The 25,087-nt window shown below is 38.8% G+C and overlaps 3 protein-coding genes across 8 annotated transcripts; 1 reads left to right on the forward strand and 2 right to left on the reverse strand.

Annotated features, from left to right (window-relative positions):
- Positions 1-1,852: 1,852 nt before the first annotated feature.
- Positions 1,853-11,833, reverse strand: LOC100576671 (polycomb group protein Psc). Of its 4 annotated transcripts, XM_006558514.3 has the most exons (5): positions 10,881-11,833; positions 8,678-8,785; positions 8,397-8,537; positions 7,346-7,947; positions 1,853-7,098 (listed from the first exon to the last, which is right to left on the reverse strand). In XM_006558514.3, the coding sequence occupies exons 3-5, from the start codon at positions 8,512-8,514 to the stop codon at positions 5,251-5,253; spliced, it is 2,568 nt and encodes an 855-aa protein (XP_006558577.2). In that variant the 5' UTR covers positions 8,515-8,537; positions 8,678-8,785; positions 10,881-11,833; the 3' UTR covers positions 1,853-5,250. The 4 variants fall into 4 exon arrangements, with proteins under 4 accessions (XP_006558577.2, XP_006558578.2, XP_006558576.2 ...); XM_006558515.3 differs by lacking the exon at positions 8,678-8,785 and having other exon boundaries at positions 11,485-11,833; XM_006558513.3 differs by lacking the exon at positions 8,678-8,785.
- Positions 11,834-14,325: 2,492 nt separating this feature from the next.
- On the reverse strand, positions 14,326-18,159 carry LOC410414 (116 kDa U5 small nuclear ribonucleoprotein component). The gene is made up of 8 exons (XM_393894.7): positions 18,092-18,159; positions 17,551-17,819; positions 17,204-17,475; positions 16,429-17,117; positions 16,126-16,355; positions 15,334-16,052; positions 14,987-15,267; positions 14,326-14,907 (listed from the first exon to the last, which is right to left on the reverse strand). The coding sequence occupies exons 2-8, from the start codon at positions 17,794-17,796 to the stop codon at positions 14,402-14,404; spliced, it is 2,943 nt and encodes a 980-aa protein (XP_393894.1). The 5' UTR covers positions 17,797-17,819; positions 18,092-18,159; the 3' UTR covers positions 14,326-14,401.
- A 419-nt stretch (positions 18,160-18,578) lies between these two features.
- On the forward strand, positions 18,579-20,119 carry LOC410415 (ras-related protein M-Ras). Of its 3 annotated transcripts, none has more exons than XM_006558518.3 (4): positions 18,579-18,770; positions 19,056-19,370; positions 19,514-19,830; positions 19,907-20,119. In XM_006558518.3, the coding sequence occupies exons 2-4, from the start codon at positions 19,181-19,183 to the stop codon at positions 19,994-19,996; spliced, it is 597 nt and encodes a 198-aa protein (XP_006558581.1). In that variant the 5' UTR covers positions 18,579-18,770; positions 19,056-19,180; the 3' UTR covers positions 19,997-20,119. The 3 variants fall into 3 exon arrangements, with proteins under 3 accessions (XP_006558581.1, XP_006558580.1, XP_006558579.1); XM_006558517.3 differs by having other exon boundaries at positions 18,579-18,765; positions 19,046-19,370; XM_006558516.3 differs by having other exon boundaries at positions 18,581-18,770; positions 19,046-19,370.
- The last annotated feature ends 4,968 nt before the right edge of the window (positions 20,120-25,087 follow it).

Consider the following 25,087-nt stretch of genomic DNA (forward strand, 5'->3'; position numbering starts at 1 on the left):
TGCGTCCCCTTTTATATGTGTAAGTTCATGTAGGCACGCGTACCTTTTCTCTCTTTTTCAATACCCTCCTCCTTCTCTATCCTTTCCACCCTTCCCTTTCCACTCTCGCTCTCCCTCCCTCTCCATCCTTCTCTACCTGCCATCCCTCTTTCTCCTTATCCACGTACGATTTATCGTCTCTCTCTCTCTCTCCATCCTCTCCTCTTTTTTCTCTCTCTCTTTCCTTCCTCCTTTCCTCCTTCCTCTTTTTTTTTCTTTCCTTCGCTTTATCTATCTTCCCCTTCTTTTCCCTTTCTCCCTCTTTCTCTTACCCGCCTCCGTCCGTCCACCCTTCGCCAGATATTTCCGTCTCTGCCTCTTTTCACCCAACGCGTCGTCTCGCTTCCTCGTGCCCGCTGTGTGAACGTGTGTACGTGCGTAAACAGAAGCCAGTAAAAGGATAGCACGGTGGGATGGAGGACGACAAGGGCAGGCCGCGTCGGAACGGGAGATTGTGGAGGGATCGAAGAGGTGGCGGCATTAGTGCGTACCGGCCGGGGCAACGGAGGGGTGCGAGAAGAAAAGAGGGAGACCGAAATCGGAAGAGTATCAGGGGGGAAAGGGAGAGAAACGGATTATTAGAGAGAGAAGGGGAATGGTTACCGCGGTGGTCGATTGTACACGATGCGTTGGGGCAGAGAGGGAGCGTGGCCGCGTGCGGAGGCGCCGATCCTCCTCGGGAGCGAGCCTTTCGCCTCGTGTATAAACGTCTCGCTTTAGGTAAGCTTACCCCTCTTCACTTCCGACGCTCGCAACGCACTTCCCTGGGGGAGGTTGTAGCCAATCAGCGGCCGAGTTTCCGTGGCCCGCGGCCGCAGGCTGACTCCACATCTCCTGTACCTAATGTAGGTTGTCGAAGGTAGGCATCCTTCGTACCCTCCTCGCCTTTTTTACCTTCGCCGCCCCCTCCTCCTAGCTCGGGTCGAAGAGGGCGAGGGGGCCGAAGGTAACGAAGGTCATTTGCGGAAGTCTATACCTGATTCTTTTCTCCTTTTATACATTTTTATGGTATCTTTTTGAGACCATTGGGCAGGCAGAGTTGCAACTTGTAACTTGAAAAATATGGTTAATCTTTTTAAATTTATACTTCCGCCATTATGTGAGTAAGCCTTGAGCGACTTGTTTTGACTGTATGCCATTCTCGAGCCATTTTTCTTTTTGATTGTTCAAGTTTTCAAGACATCGTGTTCCGTTATTTATTTATATTTTTGGTAAAATTCCCCAGAATTGTTATTGCGCGCCTCGTAAATTTTAAAAATTTTGCTTCAATAGTTTGTTTCGATTCCATTCGAATTTAAAAATGGCGCAGATGTGTGGTGAAGGCATCGGATTATCGCGAAAATTCTTATTGGTTTCGTACTGTTTCCTATATTGTTTACAATTTTTAATTTACGCAATTATATATGTATCGTTTGAACAAAAACACGATGAAATTTTTTTAAAGTTGTGTAAATTGCGGTAATTTAATAAGGTAATCGTATAAAGGAGGTAGAGGAGAATGAAGTGGACACGTTTGTGATTATACACATCACGATTTATTGACGAGCAATGATCGTACACTGTAATATGATTCTTAAAAAACAATTTTAACAAAACATAGGGATAATCACGCTAACTAATTAGCGATAACAAACATTGCCGATTAATCGTCGACAAGATGTAACGCGGCGCGTTTTTAAACGCAGAGAACCTTGCGATAATGACATGGATAATTAGATACTCGAACGATCAATGGTACTAGATATACAGTAATATAATATGCATTCATAACCTGAATTATTTTGCAACTTAATCTACGATAATTTTCCATTTCTTTTTTTTTTTTTATTTTTCTTGTCTTAATTTCGATAAAACGAATACAGTGCTTTATCTCTTGGCTCATTCGATATAATTCGATCTTGGTCAAATCGTACGCACTGAGTAATAATAAAATTGGCAATTTTAGGACCATTCTAATGATAAGTAACAATTGAAACAATCTGATAAAATTGTTTAAATCAAAGATTAAACAATTGGGGATAAAAATAACTTTAAATATTTTAATAATTATATTCTGAATGATTATAGACATTTTTAGTTCGATTACAACTCACAACTTGTTTATTATGGAAATACTGTACTGCGTTATATTATATTTAATATTGAGGTATGGGCATAATATTGATAGTAATTGATAGTAATTAATTGCATACTATTCCATAGAATTATCATGAAAATGCTTTCGAAGCATCAGGCTTATCGTTAAAAATCGTAATCTTAAACCGTGAAAAACGAAAATTTTACGTAGTTACACGTTTTTACGAACAACAAGGCTTCGGGATGATAAAAAATAATTCGTATCTTTTCTTTATTGTAATCACAATTTCCCTTTTTCCTTTTTCTTTTTAACTTAAATTCATTTCCCCTTAAATTTTCGATCGCACGGATCTCGTCCAAAAATCGCAATCGCGACAATTTAAATTTCTCTTCGTTCTTCTTTTTTTTTATTTCTCGCAATTTATGCTTACGATACGTCACATTTTGGGCACAATGGTTCAAGAAATTGTCCTCGAGATATTCAAAGTTGGGAAAAATTTGACGACCCTTTGTCACAGTATACAGGTATATTGCCTTCACTAAACAGGTATACATCGTGCGTTCAAGTCTTTTCGAATTCTAACTTTGGATACGGTACGTACTGGTCGTGTTGTTAATAAGGAAGTACATGAATGTTGCTTCAAACAATGGGTTAATATTTCAACTTACGTACAGTTACATGGCAACTATCTATTCTTGGAACAATTTTGATATTAAAATCTTTACAGTCTTCGTGGCTACTTTATCGTTTCGTAAGTCATCGTAAGTTCGAGCGAATTTTATTATGTTTTCAATGTAACTATTCTGTGTAATTGGCGGATCGATAGATAAATAACGATTGATCGTAATAGTAGAAACGTAACGCGATGCCGTTTTAAAAAAGGTCGTAGAAAAATAACGTGTAAAAAATCTGGGTCCCTTTTAGTTCATTATAAATTCTAACGAGCAATGATTTCTAATGTTTTAAGTTACCTCGTTTTTTTTTCCCTCTAAACTGGCAGTTTTTTTTTTTTTTTTTTTTTTTGATTTTTAGCTTATTCAAAATCGTGCGGTTCCCTTTTCTCAAACATTTATCGACGATGGGTAACCATGTAACTAGTTGACGCAAATTTCGTGATTAATTCAAATCTCTGAATTATATTTCGTCGCGAATTTATGCGTTATTATCCATTTTTTTTTTCTCTATTCGCATTTTATTGGCACCTTTCCTCCATTTTTTTCAAAATTTATATCTCGACTAGAAACGTTTTGAACGTTGTTATTTTTACATACCCACCTTAACTCATTCGATAATTGGATATCGTAAAATTTTTTTTTTTACGCAACGTGTACGCTCGATCGATGCGTGCATTAATATCGAATTATTTTGATCGTTCGAGTAGGATCTGGATTTTTGTTTCCCAGTAAACGTTTTATTTAAAATTTCCTTTCAAATCAAGTTCATCTTTATTGCTGTCCTAATACGGGGGGGAGGGGGGCAATTCTATTCGACTGTACAAATTTCGAATACACCATTAAAAATCGTATATCACGCACAACGAGCTTCCAACGCACTCGATTAATTTTTTTCTTTCTCAATATTTTTTTTAAAGCGTTTCATCGACGATAATATATATTAATATATATATATATATATATATATATATATATATATATATATATTATCACACGATAATATATCATTCTTAAATCAATAACAGCGATATGAGTTTACGCTTTTATAAAATAAAAACTTCCTTACATATGATACGCATTCTCTTTAGAGAAATGCACACGTATATTTAAATTCCCGATTCAACGGTACATCTCGATATCTCGAAGAGGAATCGAGCGTACATTAAAACATTTTTCTTTTTTTTTCTTTTGCAAAACTTCTCTTCGTTAGCTTCGTTAGCGCGTCCAATTTCTCAGAAGATCGCCGCATACTTTTTAGCCGCGTGCTAAAGTAATCCACCCCTTTACTCAATTGGACTTGTATATCGCAATAAATCGCTTGTAATATATTATATTATAGTATAGACGATAATTAAATTGCACTAATACATTGCACACGTTCTCTGGCGTTCTTTGGCATCTCTATGAAGTACATATTTCTCTAAGATTCTAAAAAAGGAGCGATGACATGTGGGGGTAGGGAAGGGAGGGAGGGAGGGAGAGGAGGGAAGGAGGGAGGAGGGAGGAGGGACAAGAAAGCTTATCCGTCATCCATCCATCGTTCCATTCTAATCATTCATCCTGTATTCTCATCGCTACAACCCTTAACCATACGTTATATACTATACGTTTAATATATCTCTGTCAGCGGTTGGTATCATTGCCGAATAATAGAGCGACGAATCGCCGACACTTTTCGTAAATTAATCTGTCAGCTTTTTTTGGGCAGAAGGTAGGGTATAATTTGTATTTTTTTTTTCTTTTTTTTTAATGGTTGATCATAGACACACATACATGCATTACGAACATACGTAGCTTAAATATATCTAGATAACAACGGTATGGAATACCGCCATTGAATTCTTATTATAATAAGAGGCAAAAAGACACACGGTTAAGACTAACTCGTTACCAATTTGCTAATTGGTAATATGCTCCCTCTTTCTTTTTTTTTTTTGTTGTTTCAATGTAAAAAATCTCGCATCGAACGATCTTTTTTTTTTTTTGAAAATTTTCTCATCTTGATCCTCGAAAGTAAAAATCATCTATTCAACTTTATCAACTTCTCATCGTTCTTTCTTTGAAGTTTTTAATCGTTCAAGTTTTTCCATGCGTCTTTATGCCCGTACGAAAATTCATCATTGTTTTAAGAAACATTATAGGAAGCGGGTATAGGTAAAATATATATGGTAACATACAGCCTTTGGATTGGTCACGTAGGAATCTTGTTTCCATAGGAGCATTTTTAAGTAATAACAATAACAATAATAATAATAACAATAATAATAATAATAATAATAATATTAATATTAATAATAATATTAATATTAATAATAATAGTAATAATAATAATAATAATATTAATAATAATATTAATAATAATAATAATAATAATAATAATAATATAGGAAGTAATTTAAAGAAAATTTCAGGACAGAGGAAAATCGAAATAGTGTTTCAGTCGGTCAAAAATAATTCATTTTACGGTGGTTGTTGCGAGGCGGAGTTGAAATAACTGACTCTTTGATTTCTGTATTGCGATGCTACCACAGCTTGGGGATTAGGGATGTGGCGGATGCTCAGATTCGGTTTGATTTTCATCCCAAAACCGGAGATTCTTTGATGAGGTTGCGGTATTCGTAGGGCCACCTTGCTTGCGAGATTAGCCGAGCTGAGCATCAAAGAATCGACCGAGTTCTCGTCGGCGATGCAACCGCTTAACAGGGAAACAGCCGCATCAGAAAGTGTCATCAAATTGGAATCTTGGCCTCGTCGTTGATCCAGATGATCCTTCGCCTTCCCACGTAACAAGCTTGCCGGGGTGATGGGCGGACGTGGCGGTCTTGGATTCAACGAGGATATGGAGCAGGTCGAGGAAGATGACGACGACGACGACGATGACGACGACGACGACGACGACGACGACGACGACGACGACGAGGAGGAGGAGGAGGACGAAGGAGAGGAGGACGAAGACGAGGAAGGGGACAGAGAGAAATTGGCGGCCGATAAATTGGCGGAAAGATCGAGCACGTTATTGTGCACGGTCCCGCCACTGCTTAGATCCAACGGGATCTCGTATTTCGAATTATTCGGTTCTAAAATGGCGCTCGACGCGGCGAAACCGGAAGGTTTTGCGACCCTCAGCGGCGCCAATGGGGGCGGGCCTTTCTTTTTCGGTGGGGTGTTGACCGGCAAGGGTGCAGGGTGTTCCTCCTTTGTCTTCGACATCGTTTTCAACGTGTCGCGCATCTGTTTCTCGGCCAACAAACTTCTCACCCGATTTGCTTTGCTCTCCCGCAATTGTTTCTCCAGTTTCTCTCTATCCAAACTATCGATCTTTTCCCCGTTCGTTTGAACGCGTTGCCTCGCTTTGTCGCGGAAATTGTCGCCAGCCTCGTTCACGGCTACCAGGCCCAATCGGCGGAGAATTTCCTCGTCTTTCTTCGGCCGTTCCGCCTCCATCTGTTCGGACGTTCTTTTCAACACTTCAGAAGGTTCAGCTTCTTCCTTCTTGGGCGGCGGTGGTTTGCAAGCCGGGGATCCACCGTTCCTTTGATCCACCCTTTCCCCCGCTGATGCCGACGCGTCTTCCCCTTGTTGGGTAGTTATATTTTGTGCGATTCGAACAACCTCGTCCGGTATACTGTCTATTATTTCTTCTATAGTCTCTTCCGCCTCTCCGATATTCTCCTTCGTGCTCGCACCTTCCTCTCGCGTCAACGACGTGCCCGACGAACGTTGCTGATTTATCGCCGTGCTTTTGATCTTCTCCCGTCTCACGGCCCTCATTTGCAACAATTTCTCCTTCGCTTGGCCACTTCCGCTGCTCGACGTGATCCTGGGCGGGCACGGGGTCAATCGAACCTTCAGCTTCAACAAATCCTCCCTCGGCGTGGTGGTTATCTCGGCGATCACACGTTTGTTTCGCCGTTTCCTGTGCTTACGATGCTCCAGCTTCGCCAATTCTTTCGACTTGGAACTTTCAGCCGCGTGACTGGCTTGTATCGATACAAGATTAGGTGTTCTCATGACAGGAGTCACTTTGCATCGGGGCTTCTTCGCTTTCGGCTCCTTGTCGCGCTCCAAATTGCTCTTCAACGATGATTGACACGGTTCCGTGTTATTTTCTAAAATTTTATGGCCGCCCTCGTCCTCTTGACCGCACTCTTGGACAGGCTTGGGGCTGGGAGGTGGTGTCGGTGGCCGTTGAATATTTTCCATTGTCGCGGTATCCTTGGTTGTCTCGTCGTTGAAGGAGTTCTCACTTGAAACGGAGACAATATCCTCCTTACGTAACACGCGATAAAACAGCTTCATAGGCGCTTCCTGTAACGGCAAAAGTTATCGCTTTCCCTATTGTATCTATCCAACGTCATGAGTTTATGTTCTAGGTACGACCGATGTAACAGGAAATGATAAAAAGGCTATCGCGAAATAAATGATCGGTCGTTGTTATAAGTTGAAATAAATCGATACAAAAAAGGAAAGCAAATATCGTAGAAATGGAAAGGATAATAACGTAAAGATGACGAGAGAGAAAGAGAGATAGAGAGAAGAGAAAAAAGAAACTCACTCTCTTCCAACCAAATATGCAGGCGAGATCGAGCAGAGTCCAAGATTGATCCAACACCATCGTGCCATTCGTGCCATTCCGCCGATTTTCGTTGCTCTTCTCGCACAGCATCTCGATCTTATTGAGATTCGTCCCGTGAGAATTCGCTTCCTCCCATCCCCTCTTCAGCATAAGCAATCGAACCAAGTGTCGAACAGTGACTCCTGCCGGACACTTAAGGTATCGTGTATTTCTAACCTGAATCGTGTCTTCCTGTTTCGTTTGATCGGCGTTCGCCCGGTATCGTGACCCGGCACGGTTTTCCGCCTCGTGGACGGCCGCCTCTCCTTCCGGTTCGTCGAGCTCGCATAAACTCAGGCTGACGAAATCGTCCAAGGTTAAGTTTAGGGCGCCCAAGGGCAAGGCCAAAGGTGGGCATTGTGGATTGACCAGCCGGAAATGACGCCTTCGTTCAAGCTCCGACCGGAAGAGGCCGGGTACCATAAGATATACAAGTCGTTGCAGCTTTACGTCCGGCAAGAGTGGAGGAGACGTTGCGACATTGCACACGGGACACGCTCTGGCACCGCTGCTCAACCGTCTCACTATACAACCTCTGCAAACTGAATATCGGTTCGATATGTACTACTTAATTGTACACAGAAATACTTTGCAAAATTTTTTCGAAGTACTCGCGTTAATATTTTTATTATTAAATTTGTTGCCATCTGAAAATTCTCGTCCCCGGTGTTATGTTAAAAAACGCACGGAACGAGGCGGGTTAGTCACCCTTCTCGAATTTAGCACCCTGCCAGAAGGGCAGACGAACGGATGGACTATTTCACGCACGCGAAGTAGATACAGCCGTTCGAGGTACGGCACGCGCTTTATTATATTCGCGTCGTTGTAACGCGAGCGTGTATTACATTATGCAGATAACTTTGATTTGTTTGAACTTTTTTTTTTTTTCCATTGCAAATCAATGATAATGAATCGACGATGAATTGCGTCGAAAATTCGTTCGATTGACCTGTACAACGAGACGAGAATCTTTATCGAAAGGAATACTAACAAGAATGCAGACATTCCACGAGAGTCGTTGCATCTATGAGGTAGCCTCTGCACAGAGGACATACGATATGTTCGTTCAAGTCTTTAACCAGCGGCTTCTCCCTCTCCTTTGCCTCCATGTCGCTACTCGGTTCTGAAACAGCTGTGCCATCCGATTGTTAATCCACGAGACCAAAGAGCAACGATTAAATATATATATATATATATATATTTTTCTAATTAACTAACGCAACATGTTTTCGTTCGTGCATCCGGTGTGCCCGTAAAGAGAAACTTTCTAACCTAACTTTTCCAAGTAAAATCTCTTCTTAAAATTTATACGCGTCGTTATGATTTATCCAGAATGACAGTCTGAGGACGAGTCAGAGAGATCGGCGATCTTTGGCTTATCTAAAATTAAATCGCGTATCGTACGCATTAATACCGGGAACAGCGATATCGATGTGCATTCTAATAATGGTTGGAGGATTCCGAAATGCAGGTAGTCGCGCGCACGGAGGGGGAATGGGAGGGAACACACGCACGTAATCACATTAGGATACATTGGAAGCAGCGGCGATTTCCATTTACGCGAGACTCGTACATGCCGTCGATATATTTAGAATAATGAAATATCTCGTGAAATCTAAGAGGGGAGAAACGAGTTACGCCGTGTGCCTTTAAGGTCTATCTCTTAAAGGGGATGCTTTCTCTTCTCCTCTCTTCTCTCTCTCTCTATTTCTCTCTCTTTTTTTCTACTTATCTCTTGACCAATATTCGATGATATTTTCGATCATATAAATGTCTCTGTTGACGAGCATAATACGAATATTTAAAATAACAAATCTGATTTCGCGCGCCACTGTATAGCAAGTTGCTTTTCGCGTTAAACGACGATGGAAAAAACCGCTTCCTGCGGTAATTATTCGAAACAGGGAGGTCCTCACCATCTTGATAGTTTTTGGAAATGTTGCAGAAATTAATATTTTGAATAATAAATCACTTGTTCAGGCTCAATTCCTTTGGTATTTGTAAAAAAAGATTGTTGCTATTTTATAGAATTTCTCTCGTAGATATCATTGATTCTTTGTCAATAAATACATTAAGAGATAGATATAAAGAATTATGTTAATATTCATTGCAATTTCGATAGCTCAAGATTGCTTTGTATTTCTTTTCATTTCAAATCTACCACGAGCAAGTATTATTTATACTAGTTCATCCGTCACAGTTGTCGCCATGTGTTTAACAGAATACGTAGTAGCCTATACGCGCTACGAAAAAGAAAAAGCAAAGAGTTGTTTAAAATATTGATTTTTGCAACATATCGAAAAATCGTCAAAATCGGTTCCCTCCTATTCCGTTAATAATTTCTTGCTTCCCTTCTTCCTTCTTTTGGACCAACGTTATCCTGGCGAGGATCTGGATTAAGGAAAATTTTCTTGATCGAGGAATAGGGATAGAATCGCGCACTTTACGCGTGCGACGAGCAACGAGAAGATCTCGCGTGAAAGGTACTTGACAGTGAAACCAACCAGTCACGCGACCACGTCGGCCTGGAAAAACTAGGTTTTTAGAGCTCGCGCGCACAGATCTCCCGCGCGATAATAACAGAGGCCAAGTGTCACTGCGCATGGCTAACGAACTCGAAGAAAGGAGGAAAGGCTCGACCACCTGCGTTGTCAACGACATGACTCAACTGCTCGCGTTTCAGAAACTTCGTTCTTGCCAGTGATCCGTCCAAAAGCCGCGGATACACAACGAGTACACAAACGAGTCATCGAGAATGGCAGAAGCAATGAGGAATTGGAGGAAAAGAGGAGACGGAACGTGCGAGAGGGGAAAACGAGAGAGAGAGAGAGAGAGAGAGAGAGAGAGAGAGAGAGAGAGAGAGAGAGAGAGAGAAAGAGAGAGAGAGGACGAGTAGAAGGGCTTTGGCGTTCGAACTTGAGAAAGGTCTGGCGCCAAGTCCCGTGAGACCACCTAATTCGTTCACCGCGTATGTCGCGGCTTTTTTAACGTCGATGTGATTCTCGTGTGAGAGAATCGTGATCCAAATTTTTGGACGCGTAAACCATCGCTACGATTCTGATCACGTATCACGACGTACGACGGCGAGGACGTGCGATCTTGCCGTAGCGGAAGAAACGAATCGAATCGCGAGGCGGTAAAGGGAAAAGCGAAGGAAGGAAAGAAAAAAAAAAAAAGAGAAACGAAAAAAGAACGACAATCGCGAGGGTAAGCCATCGTCGATAGGAGCGTTGCCACGGTAACATCGGTGGTTCGAGCGTTTTTGCGCTTGAAACGTCGACGTACCGGTCCGAGAGAACCACGGTAGCTATTCCAGGCAACAGGATCTCGCGGGTAGCATCGCGGCGGGCAGCGCTCCTATCTTCGGCAGAGGATCGCGAGTTGTACACCGAGTGTAGTACCGTCTTGTCGGTCGATTCACGCGACTACCACACGTTTCAGGGCGGTATAGAGAGGCTTACGTGTAGGTGCTTACCAGCGTAGCGAGAGAGATGGTCGCCGTGGCCAGCGAGCTGCCGTCCCGGCTGGCAGCGGAACGTAACAGCGGACGTGGCAACGACGGTGTTCTTGGTTGCCGTATCGCTTCTCGTGAGGCAGCGGGCGAAGAGAGGTGGCAACGCCGCTCCGTCCGTCGGCGTGCGGCGCCCCGAGGCTCTCTCTCGCGATAGCGCGCTCGTTGTCGTCGCTCACGCCGTCGCACTCCTCACCATGGTCGTCACGAACCCGTGACCGCGAGCAATCCTGATAACTTGCACGCTGCGAGCTACGTACCATCACGTCCCTGCTGCTTGCGAGCACAGCGCCGCGCACATGTCCGACGATTTCGACCCGATTTTCTCTCTTTCCTTTCCCTTCCTTCCTTCCTTCCTTCCTCACGATACTTGCCTCTCTCTCGCTCTTCCGCACACACACACATACACACGCACACTCTCTCTCTCCTCTCTTTCCCCTTCCTCCTTTACTAAGTTTTTCTCCTTTCCTTCTGGCCGTTCTTCTTACGTTCTCGTCCTTCTCGCTCTAATCGAGAGGAGTAACCCGATCTCGTCTTTACTATCCTCGTGCACCGCGATTTTCCTCACCGTTGTCGTCGTCGTCGTGATTGTCCCGTCGTCGACGACGTGGTTGTCGATCGACCGGTGGGTCGACAGGCGCGCGCGCGCGCTCTCGCCTCTATCGCTCCTTCCTTCTCTTGCTCTCGCACTCCCCCCTCGAAGTCTCTCGCTCGATCTTCCCCTCCGCGCTACCCCCTCCCCGTAGAGGACTCACGGGGTCTCGTCTCGCGACTCGACGTAACGTAACCGCTCTCTCTGGCCACGACTCGATTCGGTGCACTCGGCCGACTCTCGAATGAGTGCGACGATGCACGATGATATCGAGGATCTGGTGGTGGTGGTGGTGGTGGTGACGGCGGCGGCGGCGATGATGGAGGTGGAGGTGGCGGCGGCGGTGGCGGTGGCGGTGGAGGCCAACAAGAGAGCAAGTGTGTGCAGCGGTGGCGCCGAACTGCGGCGGTAGTCGCTGCCACTTTTCGATACGGTGCGATTAGAACGACGCTGCACGGAAACGATGGGAAGACACGGGCTCTGTTCGTATCGACCCCGCCTAAACCCCGCCTCGTTACGACGGAGCCGCACGAGCGACGCCGAGCGTCGGCGAGCGTCGACGAACCAGCCGGTTTCCTGTTCCGACCTCGTCCTCTTCCGTCATTACCGACCTTTCCTCTTCTTGCCCAATCCTCTCTCCTCTCTCTACTTATTATTATACTACTTTCTCACCTTTCGTATTCCTCGATCGTTAAATTTATCATCGATCGAACCATTGAAATGGATCGATCGTTTCGTTCCTTATCGATCGACCGTGTATGCTGGTAAAAAAAAGAACCAATCGATTCGAAGTCGGATCGACCGTGGATCGTTTCACCTTTATTCACCGACGCGAGAAAGCAACGGTTCTTTTTCCAGTACTTTCCTTTCTTTCATGTATCTAACTAATGTTTACGAAAACAAACCTCTTTCTTCAATCTGTTTTGAAACGAGATGATTGGTTCAAAGTTAGGTTAAAGTATATTCAAATATTATTTATATTTTTAAATTCTAAAGAAAGATCGTTAAATTATGCATAGTTAATCAGTACGTGGAATTCGTTGAACCGAATACGATCCCTTTCCACGTTGCTCTAATTATTAGATGCGTTGAATGCAGTCACGGCGCATCGAGCATAAAATACTGGTTTCGAACTATTATACATTGCAATCTGTCTCGTATTATGATAATAATTGATATATCGACGAATACACACGATAAATACGCGAGCGTATAACATTGGCACCGAGTGTTAATAAATATGAGACATCGAAGTTGCTTATTAAACGTGTTCGATTAACGATTCATCGAGACCTCTGGTTTCGTAACTTCGGTCTGTATGTCAAAGAAACGAGGCACTTATGGTTGGCAAACAAGGCAAACGTGGCTGCACGATCGTAAAGGCGTTATTCTAGTTACGACGATAGTTACGCATACAAGCACACCGTCTACCGATAACGCGCTACGAAAGCCACCGAACCGTATTCGAGAAATATCTTGCGCACCAACAGTGTCGTCCGTTAGCACATCACACGTAAATAATCCGTGTCACACATTTTTTGCGTATTTTCAATTGTTTACGTTAGTTATTTAACGTGTCTTTTCACACGAATTCTTAAATTCGTGTTATATTCTTTTCAATACCGATAGATCCTGTCGTCAATTATTATTCTTTGTAAAACGCTGTAAAAAAGTTTTACAATTTTTTTTTTACAATTTTATTCATTTTACAGTGTGACATATAATTATAAATGCGTTGTAGCGCCATATAACAGATCATTAATCGTTTAAAAATGGCTTCGTTTCTTTGGAATAAGGCCTAAAAAAACTTTCATTCGAAGATTCGGCCTCATGACAAAAATCAAGCGTCAAAAAAACATGATTGTGCATATATAGCAGCATGGATTTCAGAGAGGGAAAAAGAGAGAGAGAAGTACGTGAAGTCGACTGATCGATCGGCGGCGACGCGGTAGTCTGCTTCAGCGACATCGCCTTGAAAAGAGACAGTCGCTGAACGAACCCGGTTTTGCGTCCATCAAGGCAGTACAACTCTCTTGGTCGATCGACGCTGATGGGCGGACGAATGGGCATGGCTACAGTAGGTAAAATGGCGCTAAGCCCCGACCACTTTAACCTCCCATTCGACTATGCGCAGTTGCGACTCCGCCCACTATCTGCGCGCGCTGCCCGACCAATATACTTACATTTCCATCTCGAATTTCCATCTTCGACGTATGCTAAACATTTCAGATTTTCTATTCCTTTTTTATCTCATTATTTATGATATTTATATTATTCAATTCGTATCAAATGATTAACTTTGTATTAAATCGAATATGACAAATAGCATACTCGAGTATTTTAATAGCAACGCGTGAAAAAACATGTCCGTTATTTGAAGAGTATCTTTAACATTGAATAGTTATATTGATTTTCCTAATATATTTTGATAGAGTAATACAAAAAATATAAGTTTTACTGTAGATATAATACAATCGTTTAATATTTGATGATTTTACTTTATACACAGAATTATACACATCGATTTTTTATCCATACATTGCAATCTACTTTCGAATACGCAATATATTTTCGCAATATATTCCACATTCTTTAGTAACATTCTTATTTATAACCACGTAATTATAGGATTAACGTTTCTTCTTTTTATCGTGAAAATGTTTCGTATATACGTCGCATATCGATAAATATGAAGAAACGCTTTCAAATATATGTAAAAAATATAATTAGATTTCTTTTCATCTATAAGATATTTTTTTATGGATATAAAGAGGAACAAGGTGAGGACAAGATAGGCATAAATAAATACAATAGATAGATTATTACGTAAAATTAATTATTTATTGGGTATGGATAAATTCTTATATCAAAATTGAAATTACTTGGAAATAGTTTATAATGGATAATTCAGTAGAACGTCTTGTCTCGCTAATTCAAGTAACATAGGATCATCGAAGAATTTGTTGATAGATACGTCTTCGGAAAGTCCTTTCCGTCTTCTTGTCTTCAGCATAAATTCTCTAGCTAAATGCGTAGCTGGTTGCGGCTCGAGTGGTCGGATCGTGATACTTTTGTCCAACGGATCGCCAGGTACGATTTGCCAATGATGAAACACGGACAGGCAGAACGCTTGGCCCTGCGTGTGAGTTCGTAAATCGGTCTCGAATCCGAAACTATCGATTGCTGGAATGAACGCTTTGATGGTATATAAGGGACTTCCAGGAACGGGAGCGTCTTGGGTCACGTGACCTCTTCTCTTAGCTAGTACAGTGTAAACTGCCGATACGCAATCCGCAGGCGCTTGAACTTCGACGAATAAATATGGCTCCATCAACCTGGGCGTTGCCATGAGGAAAGCAGAGTACGCCACTCTTCTGGCGGTTGGGATTATTTGACCACCTGTAAAAAGAAAAAAAATTAATTTTGCTCGTAAAATAAAAGAAAGAAAGAAAAATAATAATAATAATATTTTAGATACCTCCTCGATGAAGAGGTTCTTGGGCAATTACGGCATCCAAAATTTTAAACTTCACGTTTCGAATTGGTTCCTCGCAGAGAGGGCCTTCTCGAGTTCCCCACTGAAAGCCTTGAATAATGGCATCACGAGCGCTGTTCAATAACGTTTTGTCCACTTCCGATGGCAAAGTATCATCGACCAAGATATTAGGACCCGTAGCGTCTGGGCCGAATGCCCATATGCTTCGCGCGGCTAATAAATCCCAGTCGTATTTCGTTTGAAAGAATTCTCCTAATCGTTTTCTGTGAAAGAATGGATAGACACGTTTCGCTTTGTTGCAATTGAATGGGATATATTTTCACACTTACTTGTTCCACGTGATTTTAACGTGCTCCGCCTCGATATCCTCCGCAAGGCCTCTCTCGAGCGGCTCGGCTATCATCGTCAATTTATTCCGTTTATTAGGCGTTTCAGCGAAACACTTGAGAGAACTCGTTTCTACCACCGTCTCGGCGAAAGCAACAACAGGATCTGCGACTTTTATATCGATCTCCGAATACATACGTCGCAAGTCGTGCATCGCGCAATCTAAATATAATTCACCAGTGCCCAAGACGACGTGTTCGCCGCTTTCTTCCACTCTGGTGCCCAACAGAGGATAACTTTTATTCACTTTTCTCAGACCGTCCAACATTTTTGGCAATTCGGACGGATTGACAGGCTCGACCGCAATTTTAATCACGCTCTGCGTATTGAATTTTAGCGGGCGGAAAATATGTAAATCGTCCGAATTTGTGAGATCGGTAATCGTGCTTGTTTTTACGATTGGCCTGTCTATACCCTCGATAAGGACCCAATTGCCTGCGGGAACTCTGTTTAATTCTATTGAATAGCGTGCCTCGCTAATCCATAATCTTCCCACGGTCAAAACTCGAGAATCTTCTTCGTCGGTACGCGAATACGCTTCGCCTAATACGCGAACGCGTTGTCCCGCCTCGAGTGTACCTGACATTACTCTCCCAAGGACAACGAACAACGTACAATCTTCGGTAGGATACATTTTTGTACTATGAATCATTAATCTTCCCTGTGAAAATAGTGATTTTCGTGTTAGATTCTATGTGGAAGAGACGTGATACAAATATTTCGCATATACTAACGTTAGGATCGCAATTAATCATATTCTGCGCGAGAGGTGAATCCATAGGGCCTGTATATACGTGTTGAACTTTAACCGGTGCGTGCGATTGAGGACTGGGAACGTGGGCTACGCACATATCGACCAATCCGCACATATCTCCTAAAAAGCGTGTGCACACCAACCTCAACAGAGGCCTAATATTCATTTTCATTTCTTCCGATGTTAATCTTATTCCTAATTCATCTAGTACTGTGAAATTAAATCAGAAATTACGTTACGGTACGGAAAACTCGATAACCTAACCTATAAAGATTTCACTAACCATCGGGTAAAGTTGTATCAACATCGCCGACAACTTGGGCGAAAATTTTGTACAATGGTTCAAGAATAAATTCGATAAAGCTACGTTGTGCGGTATTATGCGGTGGTTTTTTTGTAAATTTTCGCGTTTTCGAGTTAAAATATATATCTCCCCATAACCGTTTCGCAAATTCATTGGCATTAAGAGTGGGATGAGTTCTAGCATAAAGTGCTGCGAACGATTTCAAAGTGAAACAGACATTGTATTCTGAACTCGCGAAGCACACGTTTCCGATTGCAGGGGACACAAAAGACGGATTTTCAGAATCCGAATATAGCGCTATAAGTCCATTAATTTCTTCGATGATGTGTCTTAATTTATAATACGCGTCTAACGGAGGTAATTTTAATTCTAGGATAAGTCGATCTATCTTATTTATGCAAACTGTTAACGCGAGTTTTTCCTGAAGTGCGTGTTTTAATAAACGTTCTGTGTTTAACATAACCCCTTCAGCAGCATCGACGATTAATATCGCGCCATCGGATAAACGTATTGCTGCTGTTGCCTCGTCAGAAAAATTTACGTGACCAGGAGTATCGAATATATTTAAAAGATAAGATTTTGATTTCACATCTTGCAGCAATAAAGTTACAGGTGTTGCTTTCGTCGATACTCCTCGCTGTTGTTCCGTGAATAATGTATCTGTATATCTAAAAAAAAATATAAATATGTATATGTATTTTTTAACTGTAAATATTAATTGCAATTATTCATATACATTTATTGTAGGTTATACCTTAAAGGTTTTTCATCTGTAACACTGTGTAGATAGGGATGAGTCTGTCTCACTAGACAATCGACCAAAGTAGTTTTGCCATGATGTAGATGACCGAGCAACACAACATTACGTATGAGATGGGGTGCATCCATCATATCTGCTAAAAATTCTATACTATATGTTGTTTCCGGAAGTTGTTGTTGTTTTATTTGAAACTTTGGTTTTCTTGTTGGTGCTATTAATGGTTTATCCAATGGTTGTGCATCTTCTTCTTGTACCAATGTTTCTACCTATAATATATTAATAATATATTAAATATATATTAATATTAAAGTTAACAATAGAAATACAATTATTCGATTTACCTCTGGTCCATAAACTTCTAAAGCACTTGGATAATATCTTTTATCTTCGTGTAATACAACTGCCATAGAGTTTCCTTGATCCGATTGCTCTCTAGTTTCATCTTTGTCTTCTTCCATTTCTTCATCTGATCGTTCTCTATCTTCTGCTTCATCTCCAGCATTTCCATATTCATTTTCATCTTCACTATCAGAAGCCAAATCAGGACCAATATAATTTCCAAATTCATCATATAAATCAGCATCCATAGTAATATCTTTTTAGTTTATGACTATAAAAAATATATAAAAACTAACTTTAGTTAATTTCTATTATTTATATTTTCTATAGTATTTATATTTTGTCTTATTTTTTATCAAAAAGATGAAGATTATTTATGGTTGTTTACGTCCAATTAAGGTTATGAACATAACCTTCAAATTAATAAGTAATCGAAATATAAAAATTTAAAAAGCCATCAAATCAAGCTAAAAATCATCAATGTGAAATGTATTGAATTTAATTTAATGCTTAGAAACGATATATATTATCATTTATACTTACAAAAATCAATATTATTTAATTAGTAATACAAAAACGTTTAATGAATGTTGAAATTATTGTCATGAAATAAAATACATGTGGATTTATATAAAAAATTTTAATTATTAATTTAACGATATAGATATAGAAGTTTATTAATTACTTTACATAAATTACACGTGTATTATTTATATTTTATATATATATTTTTTATATATTATATATATATATATATACATATACATTTAAGCTATAGAATGAAGTAGAATGCAAGAAAATATAATAGTTTGCCAATATAGTGAAATTATTTGTATATAATATGTATATATTTAATATATGAACATATAGTAGATAATATAATAGATAATATAATAGATAAGTATCTTTATTAAATTATATTATTAAATGACTTTTTAAAATAATTGGAAATAAGAATATTTTTTATTTAAAATTACATTTCTATTTATATATTATGCTAGTTTAAAAATTGTTGGCATCCCTGAAATGCATATAATAATTACAAGATATGCCGCTAGAGTACCTATGCGCGCATGGTCGTAAAAGTATACAAGACCTATTGTATACGACACTACGTTGAAAGCTTACACAAACATACTTTTCACATAGATACGAATGTTGCGCACAGTGGCCCAGACTGACAGCTGGAAGAACGTGAAACAGGAGTGGCAGATCATGTAAGGCGAGTATCATTTATTTTATATAATAATATTATTTCGAGACAATCCAACTATTGTTGTATAGCCTGCCAATCCCTAGTTAGATGTTGGGAACTTCTCGTCTAATTTTGTCTTATTAAATATAATTGACACACCCGTTACATTTCGTTGTTGTAAAATAGCTTTTTAGTTTTCGTATTTCGTGTAAACAGAACTATCACGTTCTGAATCTATCGAGTATTATATGAATAATACCATGATAATTTCACCCAGATCTAATCTAAGTTAACCCTTTCAGGGGCACTCAGTCATCATAGACTGAAACTTGATAATTCACGAGCAGACGCGCTACTAAGAATACATTAGAAGAGTTGACAGGATAGGCAGAAGAAAGCAGAGCAGTGGGGGAGGGGGTGGGAGAACAAGAGGCGGTATGACACGACCTCCCAATAATGACAACCTTATGACCTTCAAATTGGTCGTGGTTGGAGATGGAGGTGTTGGAAAAAGTGCACTCACTATACAATTCTTTCAAAAATTATTTGTTACTGACTATGATCCTACCATTGAGGATAGTTATATTCAACATACAGAGGTAGATAAACAATGGTGCATCTTAGATGGTAAGTCACATCATTAATAAAAACGTTTACTTGCTTTATTGCATTTAATTCTACTATCCGCTACTTTTGGATTATGCTTAGTGCATTGTATTTAGCTTTATAATACATTCTTATGTGTATAAAGGTTTATTTGTACCTAACAGTGTTAGATACAGCTGGTCAAGAAGAATTCAGTGCCATGCGTGAACAATACATGCGCAAGGGTGATGGGTTTCTATTAGTATACTCTGTGACTGATAAACAATCTTATGAAAATATCATGAATTTTTATACCCAAATACTTAGGGTAAAAGATAGAGATGTGTATCCTATGCTTCTGGTAGCCAATAAAGTTGATTTGGTACATTTGAGAAAAGTTACAGAGGAGCAGGGAAGGGAATTGGCTCACCGGTTGGGTATACCTTATATTGAAACTTCTGCCAAAGACCCGCCATTAAATGTAGATGCTGCATTCCATGAGGTAGGGAATAAAAAATTAAAAAGAGTGTTATATATAGAATAAAAATAGTTAAAGGATTTGAATAATTTTGCTCTAGGTCGTTCGCATTATCAGAAATCAACCTCCAGCCGAATTGGAAAAAAATCGGAGGAAACGAAGACGTTCGGGGAAATGTAATCTTTTGTAAAGCTTGAAATCAATTGGGTAATGATTTGACACATTACCTTTTATCACTTCTTTCATAAAAAGTGAAACGCACCTGCCAAAAAACAAAAAAAAAAAATGGGTCTTCTGTCCTCCATCGTATATAGGTATATATGATTCGTACATTTTTCTTTTTTTTTTGTCAATTCACATATGAGTTCGTAGTATTAATAAGCATCAATCCCACCCTTGTAACATAAGTGTACAAAATAGTAACGATAAAAAATGCATCGATCGAAAGGAAAACAATATTACGTATCTCCGAGACAAAACTAGATTTTTTAAAAAATCAATTCAAATACATCGGTTTAAGATTTAAAATATTGAAAAATTTATCGGAGATAAATTGACTGTTCATCATCACGATAATATATGAGACCACGTCTCAGTATACACGCGCGTATACATCAATTTTTTACCATCGTAAAAAACACTATGGAATTGAACGTTTTTTATTGCACAATGCATAATTCTATAGATATCTTTTTACTTCTTCATGTAATAAGATCTTGTCATGAAATGACTATAATAGTTTCATATATTGACTCAGCTCCTTTTTTAAAGCAGTTACAAATTATAGCTTCAAGCGTCTTTATTTATTTTGTCAAGATGATTTCTTTTTTTATCTTTCTTCCATAATTTAAATAATACATTTCTTGACACTTTATCATTTTCTTCGAAATATTCTGTTTGTTTTTTTTTTTTTTTTTTTTTTTTTTTTATCATATTTTTTCTTCCATTAAATTCGTATAAAAATTTTTATTATTATTTATTTTTATAAATCTTTATCGTTATCGTCATTTTTTAACGATGTAAATAATATACGAAAAAAATTTATATTCTTTGAATTAACAACGAGTTTCTCTTTCGTCAATAAATATACATTAGGTATTTTGGAGCCTAATGAATAATAAATATTTTGAAATCAGGAATGAAGTATTTAACGTAAGACAGTATTGCCTTTGCTATTAGATTATTGGCTTTCGTATTTACAGAGGTCTGATATAAAATAATTATCGTGTTCGAGTGCAAGAAATATCGCTCGAGGTATTAAGTTTAAGCCAGGAAGTCGGGAGATTGTTGTTATATTATTATATACAGAGAAGGATGTGCATATGAACGATATATTGCGTTTGAAATATAAGCAAACTTTTTTTTAAAAAATGTTGCTCCATTTTGTTCAGATTCCAAATGTTTTTTTTCTCTATTGTGCGTGAAATGTTGTGTGCAGTGTGCGAATTTTAATTATGTCAGACCTTTTTTACGTATATATATATATATATATATATGGAGAAATAATGCCATGGCCTATCTTAGTATTTAAACGTGAAAAGGGACGTGTGCGTGTAAATGAAATTTAATGTTATATGTGAAATGCAAGTAATACCAAACAGTGGATTATTTTTCGTGCTTATACGGATTCGAACGTTGCAATCTGTCGTGTGCATAATATTTCGTCTTATATCTTTTTACGTACTCAATACGTACAGTAAATTATAAGATTATCAATGAGGGGATTATGACATGAATGGCTTGTTTAATTATTTTCCGTTGATACACGGACATAATAATAAGTATTCGTTTGCAGTTTTAACTTTCTCATCGAAAGAATTTATTCACGGATCGTAAAATTCATACGTAAAGTATATTCGCAACGTAATACAATGAATATTTCTTTATTGTTAATGACGTTGTTTGTAATGAATACGGAAATATGTTGAGGAAATAGGAGACGAAAAAGCAGTTTATTAATTGCTTTAGATGTTTTTTTCTTTTCTTTCTTTCTTTCTTTCTTTCTTTCCTTCTTTTCTTTTTTTTTCTTAAATAAGAAACTATGTTTCATTTTTCATTTCTACGATATCGCAGCAAATCTATCTTTGTTTTTCTTATCGAGACACGATTACGATATTATCATATTTTTTAGTGTACGCACAAAGTGCTTTACTTATACGTAGGAACGGTGTGAAACTGAATAATAATACGTATTAATGGTACATGTACGCACAAGATGTGCACAAATATCTTGGCGCCACCGATTAATTCTAACAGTGAAACATATTTGCCTTGAGATAAAAATAATTTGTATTGTAAACGATGAAGGGGATAACGAAGGAAATCTGGCTAGTTGCCATATGTAGAAAATCCACTTCGATATTCTTTAACGATAAAGAAAAAAAAAAAAGAAGAAGAAGAAAAAGTGATTATTGTATTTTATGACCAGTTGAACAGTCGGAAGACAGATTTAGATTTGATAATATTTCTTCGTTGAAAAAGAAATGAAAGACAATGAAAAAAAAAGGGAAAACTGCATAGATATCGATTCGTCGAAGTGCAACGAAGTATTAGAAAAAGGAGGGGAAAATAAAAAAAAAAAGAAAAAAGAAAAAGAAAAAAAAAGAAAAAGAACTGAAAACAATGAAATATTTTGCTCTATTGATACTTTCGTTTCGCCAATCGAGAGGTTCATAATTAATTAAGAAACGTTATTTTAGCTAATTCTATTCTCTTAGATTTGGAGTATATGCTCAATGCGTAGTTTAAAGTTGCACTGCACATGTATAAACAATTGTACAAATTTTACCGACGACCGTTTTTTACAAAAACGACGATTACAAAACTTACTTAAATTCCGTTACAGTTTTCAGTATGAGATATACGAACGTGTATATACGTTCTGCATAAAATTTGCAAATTGTACGCCAGCGTGCATTACTATTATATTGTCCATCCATTCGGGATTCGAGCGAATATGCGGGCGACCGAATTGATTTCTGCATCGCGCGTGGATGTATTGTCGGGCGCGATATAATACGGGTTATTACACGTACACATTTATCTGGCAAGTGTGAAACAAATCGCGCTGCCTCATTTAAAGCCCGTTTCATTCGATAGTAGAATGGTTACCTCGGCGAATAATAAACGTGGACCATCCATTTCGACCGGAATCAATTGGAAATTTCTCTACGTTTCGTAATAATGATATTACGAAAAGAAAACGTTTCGCGTAGATCCAATTAAAATTAATCGAACGATGGCCCCTCCCCCCCTCGAGTGGCCTCGGATGGATGTAAAGTCATTGTTTCGTCGTGGACTTGTTTTTTCTCTTTCTCTCTCTCTCTGAACGAATATATTATTATTATATTATTAAGAAATGATTTGTAACAGCGATTATATTGGGGATAATAAGGAAACGAAAGGGAGAAAATATGTATGATACTGTATGGGGTGATGATATTGTGAACAAATTTTTAGACACTCAGGATTTAGCGTTCCTCGCATGTTGTAATATGTAATCTGTAAACAAAAAGCGCTACGTTTTTTATCGCCGTCCATGGGAGAGGTTTGTTGGGAAAAGGGGGAAATAAAGGTAGAGGCTCGTCGTATATATGCAATACGTACGACGCGAATGCGGAGACGACAGATGCAGCACAATATAATAAAGTCTCGTGTTAAATCGAACTTGAACGTAGTGGCGACGAAAATTGATATATCGAATCGAATCTCGAGGAAGAGAAATCGCTGAAAGCTCGTTGTCGCGACAAACTTTTTTAGAACGTTTAGAAGATGGATGACAAGAAGAGGATTATTAATTAAATGAAATAGTCAATACATTGAATCATTGTGATACCGAGTGGAGAGAAGAGTGGCAAACGTAGTTGAATGCTGTGGTTTTGTGCGAGACATCGAAGTCAAGTTGGATTTGTAAAATATACTGTCTTTCTTTCTGTTTGCCAATCCAGGAGGCGAGGATTTTTTGGAGGAGGATTTCATTTGAACGAATCGATCGAAATAAGATACGAGTAGTTTAATTACTCGAAGAGAAACGACCAAACGTGATTCGTCAACACACATGAAGTGAAAATAGAAAATTTGAGCAACTCTCTGACTTCGTTCTCGTTTTCTCCCAGTATTGACTAGTTATCTTATTACACATTCGAATACCGCACATCAATATAGCTGTTATCGTTGATTTTTTTTAAATAGAAGGAACAAAAGGAAAAAAAAATCATATAATGACGCACACAAAAAAACAATGAACTACGCATAATAAGAGAGTTAATATAAGTTTAAGATGGAGTACGATCGTTTCCACCGTTCTTGTTCTATAAATAATGATAAATATATATATATATATATATATATATATATATATATATATATTTTGAAAATAAAGAACAAAATGAAGAACGAAAATTCCTCCCCAATGATAGTTATATACGAGAGATGCTGACATATATATACACATTGTATATGTAAAAAAAAAAAAAAAAAAAGAAATATGTATGTATGCTACATACGCGTGCATGTGTTATACGTATATACACATATAATAAATATATAATGATAATTCACTTCTCTCTATGCGTATACGCGATGTGGGCGTATGTATATTTTTTTTGTTGGACGTATGCGCGTGAATGTGTGTGTATAAAATGTGCGTGTCGCTACTTGTGCAGGTCATTGTATGGAGTACACAATTGATAATAAATTATGGACACATATTTACAAAAAAAAAAAAAAGAAAAGAAAAAAAGGGGAAAAAAAGAGAAAAAAAATAAAAAAGAATCGTCCGATCCCAATTTTCAATCAATTCTACGACCTGAAATCGAACAGGAGCGTATATATCTGAGCATTGTATACGGCTCGGGATTATTATTAGAAGAGACGAGGCCGACGAGAGGAAAAAAGTTTAATTATACGAAGGAACACGAACGGGTAGAAATATTGGTCGAGTTGTTCCCAAGTTGAATTTAATAGAAACTAATATTCTCGAATTATTCTCATACAAGTAATATATTCCAGTATAAGAGATTTCTGGATCCGCTTTTGAAACGACATAGTCGAACGCTTTCAAAAAATACTACGTATATATCCGTTGAATTTGCCTCAATTATCGCCGATTAATCCGTTTCAATCCTCACCCTCTTCTGGATCGCGAGCACCGTTAACTTTTATGTGATAATATTCCGAGTGCGTATAGTTATTCCGTTAAATATAGTGCGTACCGCCCGCATTGCGTAACCGTGAGATCATAGGGGGTTAATTTATAATCCTTTCGAGTTTTCCTTTGATA

Source organism: Apis mellifera, linkage group LG13, assembly GCF_003254395.2.
Source record: "Apis mellifera strain DH4 linkage group LG13, Amel_HAv3.1, whole genome shotgun sequence".
Classification (NCBI taxonomy): domain Eukaryota; kingdom Metazoa; phylum Arthropoda; class Insecta; order Hymenoptera; family Apidae; genus Apis; species Apis mellifera.

Bases quoted from the DNA above. Each gene is read 5' to 3' on its own strand.
- LOC100576671 (XM_006558512.3), bottom strand. The intron at 7,948-8,396 runs GTTAGTATTCCT...ACCGATATTCAG, and splicing joins CGTGGAATGTCTGCATTCTT to TTTGCAGAGGTTGTATAGTG. The intron at 7,099-7,345 runs GTGAGTTTCTTT...TTGCCGTTACAG, and splicing joins GCATATTTGGTTGGAAGAGA to GAAGCGCCTATGAAGCTGTT.
- LOC410414 (XM_393894.7), bottom strand. From the start codon at position 17,796: ATGGATGCTGATTTATATGATGAATTTGGAAATTATATTGGTCCTGAT. The intron at 17,118-17,203 runs GTATAACCTACA...ATTTTTTTTTAG, and splicing joins ACAGATGAAAAACCTTTAAG to ATATACAGATACATTATTCA. The intron at 16,356-16,428 runs GTTAGTGAAATC...TTAATTTCACAG, and splicing joins TGATACAACTTTACCCGATG to TACTAGATGAATTAGGAATA.
- LOC410415 (XM_006558518.3), top strand. From the start codon at position 19,181: ATGACACGACCTCCCAATAATGACAACCTTATGACCTTCAAATTGGTC. The intron at 19,371-19,513 runs GTAAGTCACATC...TGTACCTAACAG, and splicing joins ACAATGGTGCATCTTAGATG to TGTTAGATACAGCTGGTCAA. The intron at 19,831-19,906 runs GTAGGGAATAAA...ATTTTGCTCTAG, and splicing joins TAGATGCTGCATTCCATGAG to GTCGTTCGCATTATCAGAAA.